This window comes from Eubalaena glacialis, chromosome 18 (genome assembly GCF_028564815.1).
Source record: "Eubalaena glacialis isolate mEubGla1 chromosome 18, mEubGla1.1.hap2.+ XY, whole genome shotgun sequence".
Taxonomy (NCBI): domain Eukaryota; kingdom Metazoa; phylum Chordata; class Mammalia; order Artiodactyla; family Balaenidae; genus Eubalaena; species Eubalaena glacialis.
Genome location: NC_083733.1, coordinates 18,148,968 through 18,171,197, shown reverse-complemented (window position 1 = coordinate 18,171,197; position 22,230 = coordinate 18,148,968). Strand labels below are relative to the sequence as shown.

The 22,230-nt window shown below is 38.3% G+C and overlaps 1 protein-coding gene across 1 annotated transcript in view; it reads left to right on the top strand.

Annotated features, from left to right (window-relative positions):
• The window catches only part of TANGO6 (transport and golgi organization 6 homolog), a 178,756-nt gene that overhangs the window by 21,814 nt on the left and 134,712 nt on the right, over window positions 1-22,230 (top strand). Inside the window, exons 5-7 of the mRNA XM_061174498.1 lie at window positions 1,786-1,922; window positions 4,170-4,332; window positions 7,546-7,628. Coding sequence (XP_061030481.1) covers window positions 1,786-1,922; window positions 4,170-4,332; window positions 7,546-7,628 — 383 coding nt within the window. The remainder of the gene's footprint in view (window positions 1-1,785; window positions 1,923-4,169; window positions 4,333-7,545; window positions 7,629-22,230) is intronic.

Sequence of the window (22,230 nt, the reverse complement as noted above, 5' to 3'; positions counted from 1 at the left end):
TTTTTATGACTGAAAATATTTCACTGAATGGATATGCCTGGTAATTTTTTTTTTAATTAATTTATTTTATTTTTGGCTGTGTTGGGTCTTAGTTGCTGTGCACGGGCTTTCTCTAGTTGCAGCGAGCGGGGGCTACTCTTCATTGAGGTGCATGGGCTTCTCACTGCGGTGGCTTCTCTTGTTGTGGGGCATGGGCTCTAGGCACGTGGGCTTCAGTAGTTGTGGCACGCGGGCTCAGTAGTTGTGGCTCGCGGGCTCTAGAGCTCAGGATCAGTAGTTGTGGTGCACGGGTTTAGTTGCTCTGCAGCATGTGGAATCTTCCCAGACCAGGGATCGAACCCGTGTCCCCTGCATTGGCAGGCGGATTCTTAACCACTGCGCCACCAGGGAAGTCACTTGCCTGGTAATTTTTTAATGTATATTGGATGTTTTAATTTTACATTGTCGGGTGCTAGATTTTGTTGTATTCCTTTGTTGGGCTTTGTTCTGGGATGCAGTTAATTTTTTTGGGATCAGTTTGAGCCCTTCAATCCCGGCTTTTAAGCCTTGTTACTGTGGATCTAGAGCAGCCTTTAACCCAAGGTAATTTGGCACCACTACTAAGGTAATACCTTTCTGATATTCTGTGTATTAGGAGGCTTTTCCATGCTCACTAGTGGGAACATTAACTATTCCAAGCCCCGTGTGAACTGTGGGGATTGTTCCCCCTACTCCTTTCTGTGGTTCTTGCCTTGGGTTTTTTTTCTCACACACGTACACAGATCATACTCCATGAAAGACTTGAGAGAGGATTCCTCTGCCCATCTCTGGAGCTCCCTCTTTGTGTAGCTTTCACTTCTCTGGTGTTTTGCCCTGAAAATTCTAATTGTGTTGGTCTCCCTGAACTCTGAACTGTGTTTCTTTAATTCAACAAGGTGGCAGGCTTCGTTTGGGCTCTCCTTAGCCGTGGTGTAGCCTCAAAACTCTCTCTAGGTAATAGGCTAGGGTATTCATGGGACTCACCTTGTTTGCTTCCATTCTCTTAGGGTTCAGTGTCTTGGGCTGCCTGTTGTCCAGTGTCTGAAAACCATTGTTTATGTATTTTGTCCCATTTTCTAATCATCTAAGATGGTAAGGTAAATCTGGGACCTGTTACTCCATAGTTTTGGTTGAAGACAGTTTGAGGGCTTCCCTGGTGGTGCAGTGGTTAAGAATCCACCTGCCAATGCAGGGGTCATGGGTTCGAGCCCTGGTCCAGGAAGATCCCACACGCCGCAGAGCAGCTAAGCCTGTGCGTCACAACTACTGAGCCTGCGCTCTAGAGCCTGCGAGCAAGCCACAACTACTGAAGCCCGCATGCCTAGAGCCCGTGCTCTGCAACAAGAGAAGCCACCACAGTGAGAAGCCTGCACACCACAACGAAGAGTAGCCCCCACTCGCCGCAACTAGAGAAAGCCCGTGTACAGCAAAGAAGACCCAACACAGCCAAAAAAAAAAAAAAGTTTGAAATACATGATGTATATAAAGAGAGAGAATAATAATAATATTAATCATTTAAAAGGTAATAAATACTAAGAAGAAGCTAGTGTTCAAGTCGTATGAATAATATCATTACAGTGGTTAAGTGCTACTTTTTCTCTGAACCTCCCAGAAACCAACATCAAAAGGAAAGTACGGAGGGATAGATTATCTTACAGAGGAAATTAACAACTTTCAGTAGGGAAAAAATAGTTTTTACTCTAAATTTTAAGGACCTTCTGTGGTGAACTGCGATGAGTTTTTGACATCTCTGTCCATTGCTGACAGCCGGGGCGGCTGGTGGGAGTGATGCTGAGGCCACAGCTGCTGATTGGAAGAAGTGTGACCTGATTGCAAAGATTTTGGCCTCTTATCCCCAGCAGTCTCTTTCACCAGAGGATTATTATAGAGATATCTGCCCCCAGGTAAATCATTTTGTTTCTTTTGACTGTTTGAGGATTATCTGCTTATTTATAAAAAGAGGACTTTTAATGTTCATCTAATATTGAGTTAAAAACAATATAATGTTTAAATTTATTATTCATTGAGGGGCCTTCTTAATAACTGATTAAAAACCTGTGGGAGAGACTGACCTGTTAGGTTTAAGAACCCCTCACCATTAATAACTGACTAGCTTGCTCTCAGAGCTGGAATATGAAACTACAGTTTCATCATATTCTTTATCTTTTCTGTGTTTTTTATTAGTTTTAAAAAAATAGGTATTAAATAAGGTAAATTAACATGGTACACAATTTTAAAAGCACAAAAGAGTAAATGGAAAAGTAAGTCTCCCTCCCATCTCTGTACCAATTTCTTATTTATTTTGCAGAGGTAGTCTGTGTATCGTGTGTATACAACTATATGTGTGTATATGTGTGTATCTCTTCTAATTTTTATCCAGATGATAACATGCTCCACACACCGTTTTTCAGTTTTGCTTTTTTCACATAACAGTGTACCTTGGAGATCATTTCATCATTCTTTTTCTTGGGTGCATAGGTATTTCATCATATTATGTACCATAATTTATTTAACTAGCTTCCTATTTTTTTTTTAAATAAATAAATAAATAAATTTATTTATTTTTGGCTGCATTGGGTTTTTGTTGCTGTGCACGGGCTTTCTCTAGTTGCAGCAAGCAGGGACTACTCTTCATTGCAGTGTGTGGGCTTGTCATTTTGGTGGCTTCTCTTGTTGTGGAGCATGGGCTCTAGGCACATGGGCTTCAGTAGTTGTGGCACGTGGGCTCAGTAATTGTGGCTCATGGGCTCTAGAGCACAGGCTCATTAGTTGTGGCACACGGGCTTAGTTGCTCCACGGCATGTGGGATCTTCCCACACCAGGGCTCGAACCCGTGACCCCTGCATTGGCAGGCGGATTCTTAACCACTGCGCCACCAGGGAAGCCCTACCTAGCTTCCTATTAATGGACATTTAAGTTGCTTCCATGCTTCTGCTGTTACAAACCATGTTCCAGTTAATATCTATACATCTTGCCTATGTGCAAGTATTATCACAGGGAAAATTCTTAGAATTGACATTACTGGCTTAAAGGGTATGTGTATTTAAATTTTTGATTGATATTATTTATGTATCTGTTTTCCCACACTTTTGCCTATGCAATGTGTTACAAAACTTTTCTTTGTTAATCTAATAGGTGAAAGTGTGGAAGGAGTGTTCTTAGTCAGCACTCCCCATGCATTTAAATGTAAGATATGCCTTTTGGAGTACAGTGTGAAGAAAGTCATTCAGTTGTTATGCTGGTCTTCAGGATTCTCATGGGTAGGCATGCATGGTAACAAATATCACAATGCAAAATCTTATATTGGAAAATATTAAGTATAAATTATCTTACAGGATAAAGTTACCATTTGCAGTGATGAGTAAATATTTTCCAAAACTAGTAGCTATAGTTTGGGCACTTAAGGAAATGATAAAATCAAGTCATAGGTTTTAATCTTACTGAGTCTCTCTTTGGCAGTGTCAGAGGTCACATACAGTTTTTGAACAGAAGATTCTCCTGTCTACAAAAAGTAAAAGAGTCAGTTTTAAGCCAGGAACAGAATGTGCTTTTCAGTTGGGTGCTTAAACTCAAGCACGAGAGATCAATGTTTATTTTTGAGAATAAAGTAGACTTTTGTTCAGACCTGACAGGCTCTTCAGATTCTGAATATATTTATACGCCTTGACCCCATAATTGCTATTTATCATAGCAAAATTTTGGGGAAAAACTGAATATTTGGAAATAATATTTTTGAGGAATTTATAACGATATGAGAAGGTTTCAGCAATACACAAAACTGAATATTAAGTATGGTCTTAATTGAAAAGAAAAAAGAATTATACAGGAAACATATTGGAAAAAAATACACCCAAAATGTTTATAGTAATTTGGGAAGATTTAATTTTCTTCTTAAAAATTTATTCTCCAAATTTCCTACAGTGAACATGTATTTTATAAATCTGATAAAATTGTTTAATAAAAACATAGCTCCTTCAGTTCTCATACCCTTTGACACTGGGTTGTTAAATAAAAAAAAAAACTTCTGTTGGATCAGTGTTACTGCAGTAAATTTATTTTTTAGCATAAAGAAATTAATGTGTTGTCTTCTTAGTTAATGTAGTGCTTCTTGCAAAGAGCCTGGTATTTACTTCATGTAATTTTTCTTTTAGATTTTGGATTTATTTCACTTTCAAGATAAATTGACAGGACTACAATTTCAGAGAGTTGCCACCACTACCTTTATAACTATGTCAAGAGAACGGCCACAACTGGCAGCAAAGTACTTACTTCAGCCAGTGTTAGCTCCTCTTCATCGATGTTCAAATACAGCAGGTAAAGCAGGAAGTCTGCTTGTTTGCTGTCCCTCTAAAGGACCTTCTTCCGTGTTTTGGATTTAAATAACTTAAGTCTGTGGTAGTTCAGTGTCTTTAATTTTACTTTTTTTCCCCCAATTTTTTATTTTGAAAAATCCACTTCATAAAAGTTCTAAGAAGAATGCAGTGTCCTACCCCTATATACTTCACATAGTTAACATTTTAACATGTTCGCTTTCTCTTTCTCTCTTCCTACACACATACGTATTTTTTTTCTGAAGCATTTGAGAGTTAGTTGCAGACATCGAATATACAGACTTTATTCAAATCTCTTATTTGTCTCAAGAATTTCCTTTATAGCTGTTTTTAAAAAATTATATTGCATTTACTTGTTATGTCTTCTTAGTTTTCTGTAATGTAGAATAGATCCCTAATAGTCTTTCACTCTGAAACTTTTGAAGCCTAGGTTATAGAATGTTCTTCAATTTGTATTTGTCTCATTGTTTCCTCTTGATTAGATCCAGGTTAACATTTTGGCAGGAATACTACATATGATGGTTTTTTTTTTTTTTAGTCCATCAGATTAGGGGCACATGTTGTCAGTTTATTCCATTATTAGTGATGTTAAATTTGACTATTTGATTAAAGTGGTAGCAACCAGATTTCTCCACTGTAAAAACACCTTCCTCCCTTTGTAATTAATAATAATCTGTGGGATGATAGACGTATGAGACAGTGTGAATATCCTGTTTCCCAACAGTCCTTCATACTGTGGTTTCCACTGATGATTTTTGCTCATAAAATGGTGACTTTCTATTTTTTTTATTGTTTCTAATTTGTTAGTTGGTATTCTTCTCTAAGGAAGAGCTTTTCTTTTCTCCTTGCCTCATCTCTTTTTAAAAAATAATTATTTAAGTATCAATACAGATTCATAGATTCTTTTTTTATTCAGTGGGTGACTGAACATTCCTATCATTAATTTTGAAGCTTCAATTTTCCCAGATTTGGCCAGTTTTAATGTGTTAAAAGATTGACATTTTCAGCACTTCTCTCAGTGTGTGTTCATGCTTTATTGAGATTAGTGCTGGGATACAGAGTATCATTTCAGCATTCTTAGTGAGTAAAAAAAACCTTCCCATATAGTCGTTTCTGAGGTTAAAAATAAAGAGAAAAATTGATGTTGTGGTTAAGCCCAATTTAGTTCTGTGTAGACTTTGTATAAAAGTCATTTACAGTATAAATTTTTCTGAGTGTGTGTAGAGGGGTTTAGGTGGGTGAGAATGGAGAAAATCTAATTCTTGTGCATAGTAAGCACCAGATTGAGCTTTGGTGGAGTGAAATTTGTGATTATTCAGACATGATAAACGTATTTGAATAAATAATTAAAATTCCTTTATACATTTAATAGAAATCTAGTCTAGAATTAGTATTTCTTCAAAAAATGATTCAAAAAATGAAGTATTATTTCTGTTGGCCCTTGTCATTAAGGCCTAGCATTTATATCTAATTTCATGTGTTAAGACTGTACCTCAATACTAATCTATTTATCTTCTTGTCTGTGACTGACTAGGTATTTCCTTTAGTCTGGAGTGTTGTTCTCAAAGTGTGGTCCCAGGACCAGCAGCATCAGCATCACCTGGGAATTTATTAGAAATACAACTTCTTGGGCTCCACCACAGACCTACTGAATTAGAAACTCTGATGTGGGACCCAACACTGTTTTAACAGGCCCTTTGGGTAATTCAAGTGTGTGTTCAAGTTTGACCCTTGGTCTAGAGCACTGTGCTTGGGAGGCCTAGATTCAGTCCAGTTGTGGGTCAATTATTTTTGTCCTGGGCCTTGTTCATTCATTCAAAGAATATTTATTGGACACCTATTTACCCTGCATTCTCATGTGTTAGGTTACATCTGTAACACCAGCTACATGTATTGCATATACAATCTATTGATAACAAAAAGGATTGGGTAAGAATATGACTGATCTTATATATATACCCCATCATTGCCACTGGAAAAACAATCTCTAAAGTATAAACTTTCTTATTTTGTTTTTCATATTGCATCACATTTTTAGGACTATGTGGCAATTATGATGAATTATCATATTTTATGAATGCCAATATGCACTTTTCTTCACATTAAAAAAAATTTTATTTTCGAAATCTTTTTCACATTTTAGCAACTCTAATATCTAGATGCATCTCACAATCATTGTTGGCCAGGTAGCAATTGTGGCATTGTCTGTGCCTGCAAATGAGCGTTAAAACTTGTAGAATGGATGTCAGTGACGTAGAAGAAAATCGTGAAGACAGTAGTAAAGTGGAGGACTCTTAAGGATATCACATCACTGTACTCTGTGGCACAGAGGATGATATATTATGGCAAAACACAGATACCGGTAATGGTGTTGAAATGTTTCAGAAGAGTTGGACACTTAATGTGCAGTTTTAATTCCTTATCCTGTTTATTCCAATTATTTAGCTTATATCAAGAATGATAGGGAATTCCCTGGCAGTCCAGTGGTTAGGGCTTCGTACTTCCACTACATGGGACATGGGGTCGACCCCTGGTCATGGAACTAAGATCCTGCATGCTGCATGGAGTGGCCAAAGGAAAAAAAAAAATGACATATAACAATACTGTATAAAATAAATCTAGGAGAGTTCTCTTAATACTTTTTTTAAAAAGCTCTGTTTTAAAACTTTTTTTTTTTTTTGGCCACACCAAGCAGCATGTGGGATCTTGGTTCCCTGACCAGGGATTGAACCTGTACCCCCTGCAGTGGAAGCTCAGTCTTAACCACTGGACCGCCGGGGAAGTCCCTTAAAACTTTTTAAAGGGAAATTTTCAAACACATGTACAGAGAATAGTATAATGAACACCTGTGTACCAGTCACCCAGACACAACCATTGATTCTGCCATTTTCACTTAATTTAATCTCCAACTTTTCATTCATTAATTTAAAATTAAAATCCCAAGTGATAATGTTTCATAGGTTACTTGGCAGTGTTTTTTCCTTTCTTAGTGATACATAAAATAACAATGCATGTTTATAATCAATGAAACATTCTGTGAAATATTGTATTTGAATGGTGCTGTATTGTAACTATGTTGATTTTCTAATTTTAGCTGTTACTTCCTGAACTTTCTAGTAAAACTTTTTTCCTTAGGCCCAGCTTCTTCTGTTCAATGAGGTGCTGAGTGTGGGTAATTTTGTTTTTTGTTCCTTAGAGGTTTCAGAGTGTGACATGGTGCCAGGGACCATTTTGGTGACAGAAGAAGAACTTAGTAGATGTATTGAGGATGTATATAAGGTTGGTAATTTGAGTCACTAGTGTTTTTAATTAATATTTGTACTTAGTCTTTTAAAATAATTTTGCCTTTTAAACTGGTACTTCAAGAATTGGAATGACTAATCTTAAATTCCAAACCATCAAAATCTTTTTACCTTGAAAACTGGAAACTAAGTTGTTAGTGAAAAAACTGATACATTTTGAAACTGTCAATTTCGTCATTTACTCTGAATCTTAAACAGTTCAGATTCTCTAAGTGGCACATGCCACTGATGAAAGTGTGTCTTTGAAGGAATTGACGAAGGCATTTGCAATACTGTAGGCTTCCTAAAATTTAGTGTATGATAATATTGGATCTACTTTATAATTTTTGATAGAATCATCATCATAAAGAAGTTGGAATAAATGAGTCATAGAAATGACTTCCTAAACATATACTGAAAATGAAAAAATATTTATATAAATTATATGTTCTCTATGATTGCAATCTTATAAATATATATGAAATACATATTTTTAGACAAAAATGAAATCCATTGTGTTAAGCCCAGATGGCACTGGGGTAAATATTCTTCTTTAAAGTTTATTTCAATACATTTTTTAAAAATAATTTATTTATTTATTTATTTATTTTTGGCTGCGTTGGGTCTTCGTTGCTGCGTGCGGGCTTTCTCTAGTTGCGGTGAGCGGGGGCTACTCTTCGTTGCAGTGTGTGGACTTCTCATTGCGGTGGCTTCTCTTGTTGAGGAGCACGGGCTCTAGGTGCACGGGTTTCAGTAGTCGTGGCATGCGGGCTCAGTGGTTGTGGCTCGTGGGCTCTAGAGCGCAGGCTCAGTAGTTGTGGCACATGGGCTTAGTTGCTCTGTGGCATGTGGGATCTTCCCGGACCAGGGCTCGAACCCGTGTCCCCTGCATTGGCAGGCGGATTCTTAACCACTGCGCCACCAGGGAAGTCCCTCAATACATTTCTAATAATATTTTACTATTAAAAACATTTACAAGAGTCAACAGCTTTCAGAATTATATTTCATGTAAAAAGGTACAGCCACTTTGGGAATATATTGTTTGGCGGTTTCTTAAAAAGTTAAACATAGAGTTATCATATGACTCAACAATTCCACTCATAGTTATAGAGAAGTGAAAACATATTCATATAAAACCTGTACACAAATGTTCATAGCATCATTATTCATAATAGCCAAAATGTGGAAACAACTGAGATGTCTATCAACTGATGAATGAATTAACAAATGTGATATATTCATGTAATGGAATATTTTTCATCCATAAAAAGGAATAAAGTATGGATACACGTTTCAACATGGATGAACACTTTTTTTTTTTCCTATATCGGTATATATTACATAAACCCCAGTACAGTGTACAAAAGGGAATGCTAAGTACATATTAAATACAGATGAAAAGAATCTGTTGCTAATCACTCTGTGTACCTAGGTGTACAGTGGGCCCTGGGGCCACAGTTCGTGGTTTCTGTAATGTTCTTAAATCTATATTTCAGTAGTGTTCTTGGCAGTGTCTAATTTTTGTCGATCCTAGTTGTTCATTGGTTCAAGTGCTTCAGTAACTTGAAGCACTTGAAGGGGAGCAAGCACTGTCAGTGCTGCCGTCCCCTCGTTGCCACACCCTCCTCTATGTTTGCATCATTGGCCTCTTCAGCCGGCTGGTTCTTGGCAGGAAGCTTAAGCCCCTTGTTCGTTCTGTGAGAGCCCTTTGATTATAACTGGATACTGCCATCTATAAGTCCACGTAGTCAGGCACCCAAGACTCATCACCATGTACTGAAGGGGTGATTGGAAGAGACCCCACAGTCAGCCCCTCTGAGTTGGGGAAACTCCCCATCCCTTGGGACCCTCCCCATCCCTTGGGACCCTGGTGAGCCACATGGAACTGGTCTGCCAAGGGCCACAGGAGGGGACCACTGCCATTCTGCCCACTAACACTGAGGAAAGTCAGTGATGCTGCTTCTGTTTAATGCACAGAGGCAAGTGGATAAACAGTTTAAAATTATGATTTTTTAATGTTTAAAGAAGCTAGACACAAAAGACTACCCATTGTATGATTCCATTTAAATGAAATGTTCAGAATAGGCAAATTCATGGACACAGAAAGTAGATTAGTGGTTGCTAGCGGCTGGGGCTGGGGAGTTGGGAGTGGCTGATAGTGGGAATGAGGTTTCTTTCTGAGGTAAGGAAGATGTTCTGGAATTAGATAGTGGTGATGGTTGTGCAATTTTGTGAATATACTAAAAACCACTGAATTGTACATTTTAGAGAGTGAATTTTATGGTATGTGAATTATATTTCAATACTTAAAAAATTTTTATTCCACATTTCTTATTTCTTTTCTATGGCAGTAAATTAAACATTTTAGAGTAAATTTTTAAATTTTAGTTTGTTATGAAATGGTTCAAACAAACCAAATAAAAAATGAAGAATAAAACACTCATGTACCCACCACTCAGCTGAAAAAATTACACATTACCAATTCAGTTGAAATCCTCTGTGAGCCCATCCCTGATCACATTTCCCTTGCTCCTCACCCAGTGGGAACCACGATCCTAAATTTGTGTTTATTATTCCTTAAGCTGTTTTTAGTATTGTTGTGCATGATTTTAAATTTTATTTAAATGGTATTGTAATATATCTAACTTTAATCCACTCATTTCTACTGTCAGATATTATTCTGTTTTATGACTGTATCACCATTTATTTGTTTATTCTTCTCTTGGTAGACATATGAGTTGTTTTCAGGGAGTTTTGTCTATCTGTTAGGTGCATTGTGGTTTCAGTTAGCAGTTAGTTCTCTTATTACTAGTGAGGTTGAACTTTTTTTGTCTTTTGGTTCATTCATATATTCTCTTCTTTAACTTGCCTGTTCATTTGTTTTTTACCCATTTTAATACTTGAGATATTTGCCTCTTTAAAATATTTTTAAAATAAATCTTTTTTTAATAAAACAGCCTTATTGAAATATACTTCACAGATCAAAAAATAATGTTTTAAGTATACGATTCAGTGATTTTTCAGGAAATTTACAGAGTTGTGAAACTATCACCACAGTACAGTTTTAGAACATTTCCATCACCCCAAAAAGATCCATTGTGCCTATTTATAGTCACTCCTTGGTCCCACCCCTCATCCCCAAGCAACCACTAACCTGCTCTGTATCTCTATGGATTTGCCTTTTGTGGATATTTTATATGAGGAAATCATGCAATAAGTGTTCTTTTGTGACTGGCTTCTCCCTCTTAGCATCATGTTTCTGAGGTTCATCCAGGTTGTTGCATGTATCAATATTTTGTCCCTTTTTATTGTAAGTAATATTTCACTTTATGAATGTATACCATATTTTGTTTATTTGTCATCAGTTGATGGACATTTGGATGTAGAGTAAATCTTTTTTTTAGACAACTTCATGAGATATATTTTATGTAGCGTACATTTACCCATTTGCAGTGTGCGAATCAATGGCCTTTTAGTATATTCACAGATTTGTGCAGCTGTCATCACAGTCAATTTTAGGACATTTCATTACCCCAAAAGAAACCCACACCACTCCCCACATCCCAGCCCTAGGCAGCCACTAATCTACTTTCTGTCTCTATAGATTAGCCTATTCTGAACATTGCATATAAATGGAATCATACAATATGTAGTCTTTTGTGATTAGCTTCTTTCACTTAACATGATGCTTTAAAGGTTCATCTCGATTGTAGCATGAAGCCGTACTTCACTCCTTTTTATTGCTGCATAGTATTCTGTTGTAGGTATGTACCGTATTTTGTTTATCCATTCACCATTTGATGGACATTTGGGTTCTACATTTTGGCTATTTTGAATAATGCTGCTATGGACATTTGTGTACAAGTTATTGCGTGTACATATGTTTTCATTTCTCCTGGGTATATACCTGGGAGTGGAATTGCTAGATCATATGGTAACTCTATGTTTAACCATTTGAGGTACTGTCAGATCATTTTCAAAGGGGTTGCACCATTTTACATTGCCCCCAGCAGTGTATGAGGGTGTAAAGTAAATCTTAAATCATGTTCTTTCAGATAAGAAAGAGCTTTTGCTTTGGTTTGGTTTAAGCTTTATGTATGATACTAATAAATTTGTAGATATAAATATATGCTGCTTAAAAATTCAAAACTCATTCTCATAACACTCACTTTTTACTAAAGTTGGGTATTTACTACCCTTTTATTTAATTTTGCTGTTAAAAAAACCAGAGTACACCCTTTACAATGTTGACCTGGCACACAAGTGTAGAATTAAATTGTTCATAGATAAAACAGGACCCGATGACTTAGTGGCTATAATGCTGTTTTTATTTTTTAATGCTTCATTTAGAGACTTACGAAAAGAAAGTTCTTATATCTTGTTCTACCTGTTGGTAGGCAAGGACTTTTCAGATAATATGAAGACAAGGAATTATACAGAGCAATCTAGAAAGCAGACTTTCTGAATTAGAGAATAAAGCCCAAATAACTTTTAGAAAGGTTATCTTCAGTCATGTTCCATCTAAGAAATATCATGATGAAAAATTGTAAAATAGCCAGGTTGGAATGTTAGAAAGACTTGAAAGTGCTGGTAAGAGTAGGACTAATTTTGTTTAAACTTTGGTACAAACCCCTCATAGTGTTAGGTAGACGTCAATAAATTGCTTTTAGGAGAAAAGGAAAGCAAAACAACTTCTTTCTGGCAAGTGAATTAGCCTCTAAAAATCAGAGAGATTGAGAAATAGTGAGTCCTTGCCATTTCTCCTATTGTTGCCCCCCATAAGGCGGGAAAAACCCTCATTGTTCGGTGAACAGTTTAGTGAATTAAAAACCTCCTGGAGAGACAAGCAAAACGTTAGTTTGCTGTAGACACTTGGTTATGCACAAGGACTGGGACTGTCTTGAAAGCAGGAAGGGGTGTAGAAGTTTATTCTCTCTACAAGGTTTTGGCAGCTCAGCTGCAGAGGGAAAACAGAGGAAATGTGTACGTTGGAGAAAAATGGTAAACATTGTGTAAAATTTAGCAACAAAGAGTATGTTGTCTTGATTAACTTTCTGCTAATACTAAATTATAGAGTACAGCTCAAAGGCAGGAAATAAGGAAAACATCTGGGATGGTTGAATTGATCCAGCAACTCACTCAGTAACAAGAGGGTACAAGAGGGTGTTTTAATTTTAGAGAGGCATTTGGGAACATTTCCAGCTCTGGTGTTCTCTCTCTCTCTCTCTCTTCTTTTCTTTTTAACAGATTTATTGAGATGGAACTCACATACCTCACAATTCACCGATTTAAGTGCTCAGTTCAATGTTTTTGGTATATTCACAGTGTTGTGCAACCATCACCACAATCTAATTTTAGAATATTTTTATCCCTCCTGAAAGGACTCCATACTTATTAGCTGTAACCTCCCATTCTCTCCACTTTGCCCCCAGCCCTAGGCAACCACTAATATACTTTCTGTCTCTGTAGATTTGCCTATTCCGGACATTTTATATAAATGAAATCATATAATATGTGGTCTTTTGTAGTTGGCTCCTCAGTGTTCTTAAGATTCATCCGTATTTTATCATGAAGCAGTACTTCATACCTTTTAATGCCAAATGGTGTTCTGTTGTATGGTTATATCACATTTTGTTACCTGTTTATCAGCTGATGGAAATTTGTGTTGTTTCCACATTTTGGAGTGTTATGAACAGTGTTGCTGTGGACATTCATGTACAGGTTTTTGTGTGTATGTATGTTGTCATTTCTCTTGGGTGTATACCTAGGAGTGGAATTGCTGGATCATATGGTAACTCTATGTTTAACCTTTTGAGGTACTGCCAGATCATTTTCTCAAGTGGCCACACCATTCTACATTCCCACCAGCAATATATGAGAATTCCAATTTATCCAGATTATGGCCAACGTTTGTTATCATCCTTTTTTAAAAAATAACCTTCCTAGTGGGAGTAAAGTAGTATCTCCTTGTGGCTTTGATTTACGTTTCCCTAATGACTAATGATGTTGAATAGCCTGTCATGTGCTTATTGGCCATTTGGATGTCTTCCTTGGAGAAATTTCTGTTAAGAACCTTTGCCCATTTTTATTTTTATTCTTTTAAAATTTTTAAAAATTTATTTTATTTATTTATTTTTGGCTGCATTGAGTCTTCGTTGTTGCGTGTGGGCTTTCTCTAGTTGTGGCGAGCGGGGGCTACTCTTCGTTGTGGTGTGTGGGCTTCTCCTTGCGGTGACTCCTCTTGTTGCAGAGCACGGGCTCTAGGCGCCAGGCTTCAGTCGTTGTGGCACACGGGCTCATTAGTTGTGGCTCACAGGCTCTAGAGCACAGGCTCAGTAGTTGTGGCGCACGGGCTTAGTTGCTCCATGGCATGTGGAATCCTCCCGGGCCAGGGCTCAAACCCGTGTCCCCTGCATTGGCAGGCGGATTCTTAACCACTGCACCACCAAGGAAGCCCCTTTCGCCCATTTTTAAATTGGGTTGTCTTTTTATCATTGGTGTGTTGTGGGATTGGACTCACTCTGACCAACAGCTTTCTCTATAGAAGTCCTCCTCATCAGTCTCTTCTCAGTCTCCACACCTTTGATCTTCTGTACCCTCTTTCTGAATGAGGAGTTTTTATAGTCTTGATCTCATCATAGTCTGGTGTCTTACTTTGGAGTTTTAAGTCTATTTTATCTTGGTGCTTCACTTGACGTTTCCAATTTAACATCCCATGTCACCTGTGTTATGACAGCTGTCCATCTGGCTGCCTTCTCAGTCTAACTGCAGAGCCCCTTAGTCCTCAGAACCAGTTTCTTCTTTGCTTTATACACAGTCCTGGTCAGACTGGTTATCTGATTTTTAAGACCATAGCAGAACTAGAAGTAACAAATTAGAAGTTAGTTAGACTAACTAAGGCACAATGACAAGAGCAGAGAGGACCAAGAAAGGAGACAGAAAAAATACCCCCAAAGGGCATAATCAGTTGAAAAGCAAAGTATGTTGGGGCCAGTGTGTTCAGTATACTTTGTTTAAGAAGGCAGGGATTGCATATAATTCATTTTAGAAATATTTCCTTCCAAAATTGTTAAAATATAAGTACATTTTGGTATTTAAAGGAATAAACTCTCAGCTCTCTGAATGAAAATTTTATGGCAGAAACAATGACAAGGGAAGGGCTTTTTACACTTGCATCCTTCACATACAGCAGGGAGTGGAGCAGTGTGGCTCTGGTGGGCCAGGTGGAAAGTTCTCAGCAGTACAGGTATATATACAAGTGCTAGTCGAATTGAAATGAAAACTTGGCATAGCCACTTGTACTTCATCTGCATAAATAATTCTTGTCATTTCTATGTGTGTACCTTATTTCTAGTAAAATTATCTAAGCCAAAAAGGGCATATGCTGCTCAAATAGCTTTTAGTCCAGTGGCTTCCCATTCTGTCTCCTCTGCCTCTGAGTGTCTTGGGCCTAATCTCTAGAATGTTTATATTCTTTTGTCCTCCCTGGTATGAGAGGGAGTCGTGTTTTTTTCTTTGCCTACAGAGGTGAAGAGAGGCCCATATTGCATAGAGATTGGTTCTGGGTAGGGCAGGATAAAAGAATTCCAGTTCTTTCGGATTTGGATATTTTCTTGCTCTTAAGAGAACTGGCCAGAATTCGATACTGGGTGTGGAGAGATGTTGCCTTTTAGTATTCCTCACAGTACTGGCCCAAGGCTCCCTAAAGGCAGAAGAAATTTTAGGATAGGAAAGGCTAGAAGGTACCTAATTAGTTTATTTTCTACATTCTCATTTCCATTTTCGCTCTCTGTTTCCAGGTTTAGGAAATCTTGACTTTAATTATTCAAGTCTTTTTTTCCCCGCATCTAATCTTAATGAATTTCTAATTAAAGTTTCTCTGTCAGATTGACCAGTTGACTCCTTCTTCCGAATTTTTAATTATTTGTGTAGAGTAAATTAGAATAATACAATCTTAGAGCTGGAAGGAACTTTAGAAATAATTTAGTATAATCCTTCATTTTTTTTAATAGACTTTATTTTTTAGAGCAGTTTTAGGTTCACAGAAAAATTGAGTGGAAAGTACAGAGAGTTCCTGTGTATTCTCTGCCCCCACATGTGCACAGCCTCTCCCACTATCAGCATCCCACACTGGACGGTGTATTTGTCACGGTTTGTGAACCTATGTTGACATGTCAATATCACTGTAAGTCCATAGTTTACATTAAGGTTCACCTTTGATGTGGTATATTCTTTGGGTTTTGACAAATTAATCCCTCATTTTACAGTAAAGGAAACAAAATCCAAAAGATTGTGAAGTGACTTGTCCCAAATCACACTAGTGAGTGGCAGAGCTGGTCCTGGGACCAACATTCCCTTCTCTCTCTCTTTCTCTCACTGTCTTTGTTTAGAAAAGATAATATTTGCACATGGTACAAATTTAATAAGTGCCAAAGGCTCTACAGTGAAAAGTTAGTCTCCCTCTCACCTGTGGACCCTCCCTAAAGGCAATCATTCTTTCTGGATGTTTCCGTCTCCTGTTGAGCTGTGACTTTGAATAACATGCAAAGGACTAAAAAAAGTATCCTTCAAGGATGTGTGAGATTTAAGCATTAGATTTTCTAAATGCTGCAGTTCAGATTCTGTGGTATAGTGTAGTGAAAAGCACTTGGCCTTTTGAGTCAGATGGACCTAGATTGGCTCCAGGGTTGACTATCCATGTGACTTTAGGTGACTTAAATGTGTCACTTGAGTTGCTGGGTGGTTGAATAAGGTAACTTTTGTTAGACTCATTGCATTCTTTCTTTATTTTCTTAATAAATTTATTTATTTATGTATTTATTTATTTTGGCTGCGTTGGGTCTTCGTTGCTGCACGCAGGCCTTCTCTAGTTGCAGTGCGCGGGCTCCTCGTTGTGGCTTCTCTTGTTGCGGAGCACGGGCTCTAGGCGTGCAGGCTTCAGTAGTTGTGGCACGCGGGCTTAGTTGCTCCACGGCATGTGGGATCTTCCCGGGCCAGGGCTCGAACCCATGTCCCCTGCATTGGCAGGCAGATTCTTAACCACTGCACCGCCAGGGAAGCCCAGGTCATTGCATTATTTAATAGGTGCTCAAAAAACTGTCAGTTCCTTTTTGGTTCAGGGAAACTTTTTTTTTTTAAAGACTGTTTTATGCATTATGCTCTGAAAGCATGCACAGTACAAAATACTATATTAAGTAAAACTTGCCTGGTTCTTTTGCTTCTCGTAAGTCTTAATTAAACTCAGTAAGTGCATTAGAAGTTCTAGAACACTACTGTCAAAAGGATCACTGTGATATTTTAGAAGGCAGCATTTGACTAGTTTAATCTTTAACTGGGGTAAAATCAAGTTCCAGCCTGTATTGAATTTCAATGTTAGGATTTAGTCAGCTTGATTCTGAATAGGCTCATCATGTTTCTATTTCCATACACGTACATCCCTGCAGAAGATAAGGCCATAAATTAAGAAAACTGTTCCATTCACAGTAGCATCAACAAGAATATTTAGGAACAAACTTAACATTTGCATATGGCTATATATTTTACAAAATATTTTAACATGAATTATCTTAATTGGTCCTTATGCTAAAAGCTTAACGCCTACATTATATTATCCATGAGGAAACTGGGACCTAGAGAGGTTTAAATGTCTTATCCCCGTTCACTCATTTAATATGTGGATTTGGGCAACCACATAGGTGGCAGAAACATAGTTCACACCCACGTTTCCTGATTCCTGACTTCCCAGTGCTCTTTCGGTGACTTTGCAGTGGTCTCTAAGGGATGTGTTTAACAATATAATGGGAGTCTATGAAATGAGCACGTGAGGGCTGCTTTCGGTTTTGTTTGCTTTGAAACAAAAACACATATTTATTCTTAATACTTTATAAGAAATATATATTTATTTGTTTATTTATTTTGGCCGCACCAGGTCTTAGTTGGGGCACGGGATCTTTGTTGCGGCACGCGGGATCTTCAGTTGCAACATGTGAACTCTTAGTTGTGGCATGCATGCGGGATCTAGTTCCCTGACCAGGGCTCGAACCTGGGCCCCTTGCGTTGGGGGCGCAGAGTCTTACCCACTGGGCCACCAGGAAGTCCTATTCTTAATACTTTAGACCATTTTGATTCCTCCGAGTTTTTCCTTTCTTCTTAAATTCAAATTTCCAGTCAATCTTTCCAGAGAAACTCAGTCCTCCAGACATTGAAGACAGATGCTGAACAAGCCAACATAATAAAATCAAATCTTCTATTGTTCAATCTGCTCTCCCTTCCATGGCCGAAGTTCTGTGATTCTGTTCAGATAATTTGCATTGATTGATAACTTCTAGCTGCAGCTTTTTTTTTTTTTAAAGAAAAAATGAAAATAGGGCATTGTAACTTCCCCACAAAAATAGAACTTTTGAGAAAGTAAACAGCAGTCAATCTGCTTTGTTCATTCATTCTTTGATTCAGTTAATCAGTCACCAAAAAATTTACCAAGTACGTACTGATTGCCACTCTGCTTGGTTTACAAATACAGAAATGATTAAGAATCAGCTGCTACCTGATTCCCAGTAAAGCAAACAAAGAGTTACAATAGAGCATGACTCATAGTTAAGAGTACCAAGAAACATGCCTCTCTCTTACTTGTTAGAACACCAGTCCTCTAAGTTTAGATGAAGGATAGTGAGGCTTAACCACAGAGGCCTCTTCTCAGGGCTGGATCTGTAATAGAAAGCCAAGATGCATTCATAAATGAACGTGGACATCCCCAGAAAGGAATGAGGAAATCCCCAGGTTCCCAGTGGGGTCACTGGTACCCATGTGTCTCCTTGTCTAATCTTTTCTGAGCCATTTTGGTTTTCCTAGATCCATACTGGCCTCTTATTTTGCCCCTCAGTCCTGTCCTACACATTTATACTGGAAAAGCCACAGGTAGTTATAGGAATTCCACTTTTCTTCAAAGCACCATTTCACTTACTCTCAGAGAGGCTTTTTCACACCAAAGAATTAAAAAGGTACCTTGAGAGTCTGTCTATCCCTTCTCTGCTTCAGCTTTCCTATCTCTTGGTATTTTGTTTGGTGATCCCTAGTTGTACAGATACCTCAAGTAACCTTGAGTTACCAGAAAACCTTTCAGCTAAAGAGGATTTCATCTTTCGAGTATTAACTTCAGAACTGATGGAACAGAAAGCTCCTGAGGATGGGTTAGAAATTTGTTACATCTTGGTCAAGTTGAAGATTCAGTGTTTCAAAAATTTTGGGGTGGGGAGGGATGCTTCATTTTTTTCAACTAGTCTTACCTCTTAATGGCTGAGGTACCAGAAAAGGGTAGAAGACCATGAGCAAACTTGCAGTCAAGTCAGAGAATGCTAGAGTAGATAGGAAAGAGTTTTAAAGCTTGATTAATCCAACCTCTTTATTTTCCAGATAAGAAAACTAAGACTCAGAGAAGTCAATTGATTCATGTTAAGCCTCTCAACAGCTCAGTGGAATTATTTACAAACAACCCTATGTGAAACATGCCCGATAGTTATACTGCTAAAAAAAGGAAACTTCCAAATGATATGGAACATCTTTACAACAGGTAGAAATAATATATCAAGTATTAGATTGTGTTTCAGAACTTGAATCTCTACCCCACTTTGCCTCCTAGTGAGCAGGGAAGACCCCCTCCTAGAAAGAGACTGCACATAAGCACAGTCCAAAGAAATTCCACAACACTTGGGTGTTAGGGCCCAGAGGCGGGGCAGGCAGGCCCTCCCCTCAGTGGGGCAGGAACAACTTACCTATTGTACCTTCACTGCTTCTTCAGTCGGTACTGTCACCAGCCTAGCGTGCAGGAGACTGGGAGGAACTAGCCCCAACAGTTTTTTCCGTATGTGGTGTAACTTCATTGGAAGATTCTTTTTTCCTGGGGCATTTGGTCGTTGTCAGTGCTGGCACCAAGAGATCACAGTGCAGCATTGACTGAATCAGTCCAGCCTCCCATGTCCCTTTATGGGTCACTAAACTCCAGATACAAGTCAATGATGTGAGGCAATCTACATTAAGGGAAAAGTGACCAGATTCCACTTTGGGAGTATAAGCAGCGGGTGATGTTAGATGTCAGGTGCAGACCAAACTGTTAACCTGCATGTGAGTTTAGTGTGAGGCAAGAGATTAGAAGGAGGGGACTGTCGTTGGAAAGGACTGGCTACACTGTGACCCTGGAGAGCTACCGGAAGACTTGGTAGAAAGGAGCTATATAAGACTCTCAGTAGGAGGAAGAGGAGGCCGCACAGGAGTGCTGTCCATGGTGCCACTGGGAACTTCAGCCCTACTTTGCAGAGGTCGCAGGAATAGGGTCATTAATAGTCTGACAAGCTGGGATCCACTGAATCTGAGGGGCCACAGCAGGGATAAAGTTAGGGACTGAAGAAATAAAAATATCATTGTGTACAGGAGGAGGTTAGTATTGGGAGGCCATGGGGTACATGCTTTGCTCTTTTTTACATTGTGGTAAAATAGACATAAAATTAACATTTTAACCCTGTTAAAGTGTATAATTCAGTGGCATTTACAGTGTTGCACAGCCATCATCACTGTTGTCTAGTTCCAGAACTTTTTCGTCACTCCAAATGGAAACCCCATACCCATTAGGCATTCAGTCCTCATTTCTCCCTCCCTTCAGCCCTGGCAACTGCTACTCCATTTCTTTCTCTATGGATTGTGCATGGATTTTACGTCAGACAGGTCTGGGTTCATCCTGGCCCTGTCATTTACTGACAGTTTACCTTTGCTCAACTAACACAGCTTTTCTGATCCTCAGTTTTCCACAGTTTTAGAATGAGAATAAAATGCTTAACTTGCAGGACTCCTGCGAGAATTGATTGTATATTAAATGTTTAGCTGAATACCTGGTTCACTCTTAAGTGGACATGCAATAAATGGTAGTTATTGTTTGCTTTATAAAAGCAATAACAGTGGGGTTCCTTTATTATTTTTTTTAAATTAATTTATTTTTGGCTGCGTTGGGTCTTTGTTGCTGCGTGCGGGCTTTCTCTAGTTGTGGCGAGCGGGGCCTACTCTTGGTTGTGGTGCGTGGTCTTTTCATTGTGGTGGCTTCTCTTGCTGTGGAGCACGGGCTCCAGGCGTGCAGGCTTCAGTAGTTGTGGCACGCGGGCTCAGCAGTTGTGGCTCGCGGGCTCCAGAGCGCAGGCTCAGTAGTTGTGGTGCATGGGCTTAGTTGCTCCACGGCATGTGTGAATTTCCCGGACCAGGGCTCGAACCTGTGTCCCCTGCATTGGCAGGTGGATTCTTAACCACTGTGCCACAGGGAAGTCCCCCAGTGGTGTTCCTTTAAATTGTATACAACTGCGTTTAAACTGCTTATTTACCAAAAACTCAGGTAACACAAGTTAATCACCTACTCTTACAGGTGCTGAAGTAGGGAACTTGACTTTTGCCTGCCAGGCTAGTTAAAGAGGTCAGAGAACTATATATTCAAGAACTGATTATGTGTTACAAGCTCTAAAATGCTTTTGGAATTTATAGGAGAAAAGTCATTAATGGTGGTTAGATGCTTAATGAATATTTGAATTAGAGAATGAATGAACAGTTCAACAGTGAAATGATACAGCAGGCCTATGGAAGAGGTAGAACTTGAGCTGGGTCAGTTTAATAAGTACCACTGCCTGTCTTTCATCTATAAAGTGCAATCTTGTCATTAGGATGCAGAGCAATCCATAAGGTGGATAATAGAACTGGATTTTGATGATTGTTTATAGATGGCCAGTCCAAAATTTTTGGAAAATAGATACACTTCCATTAAGGATGTTTAAAGAAAAGTAGATTAGTAGGGCTCACTCCAAGGAGGAATTTTAACTATCAGTGTTGGAAGGGAGGTGACAATCCTGTATGTGTCAAGCAGAGGCCATTCAAGTTCTTTGAGCTCTCATAGAGAAAACTCATTGATCAGTTTGAGCCAAAGGAGACTTTAAATCTTTCCACTTTGAAAAAAAAATTTTCTCTATTCTTATCTGTGAACTTAATGGATTATTGGTCAATTGATAAGAGTTATTCTTAATTTCTCCCTCTTTCCACACGCTCTTCCCCTCATCACTCTCTATCCCTTTAAACTTGTTTTTCTTCTAGCACTTGTCACTGTCTGATATTATATATTTGTTTATTTTCTGTCCCCTCACTAGAATGTATGCTCCTTTGAAGCAGATAATTTGTTTCCCACTGTATCCACAGAACCACAAACATGTCTGGCACACAGTTGGCACTCAGTAAACATACGCTGAACCTTTACATAAAAATGAATCACATATGTATATGTATAAATAGCTGTGCAGTTTTTTTCTGTTCTTTGTAAGAAAATACAAAAAAGTACAAGAAGAGAATTTAAAAATTGGAGGAGTTTATCAACAACAGCATATACCTCTGAGAAATGTGCTTGATTTGAATTCATGTTAAAGTTTGAAGTGCTTTAGCCCAGTAAATAATAAAGATTTAGCTTCATTTTGTTTGTTTGTTTGTTTGTTTTTTTGTACTAAAGATGCTGGTAAGGAAGGATGGCTCCTTAGGGATTACCTCTGGAACACACAATCCAGAGGGAAACAGTAGGCCCTTATGTT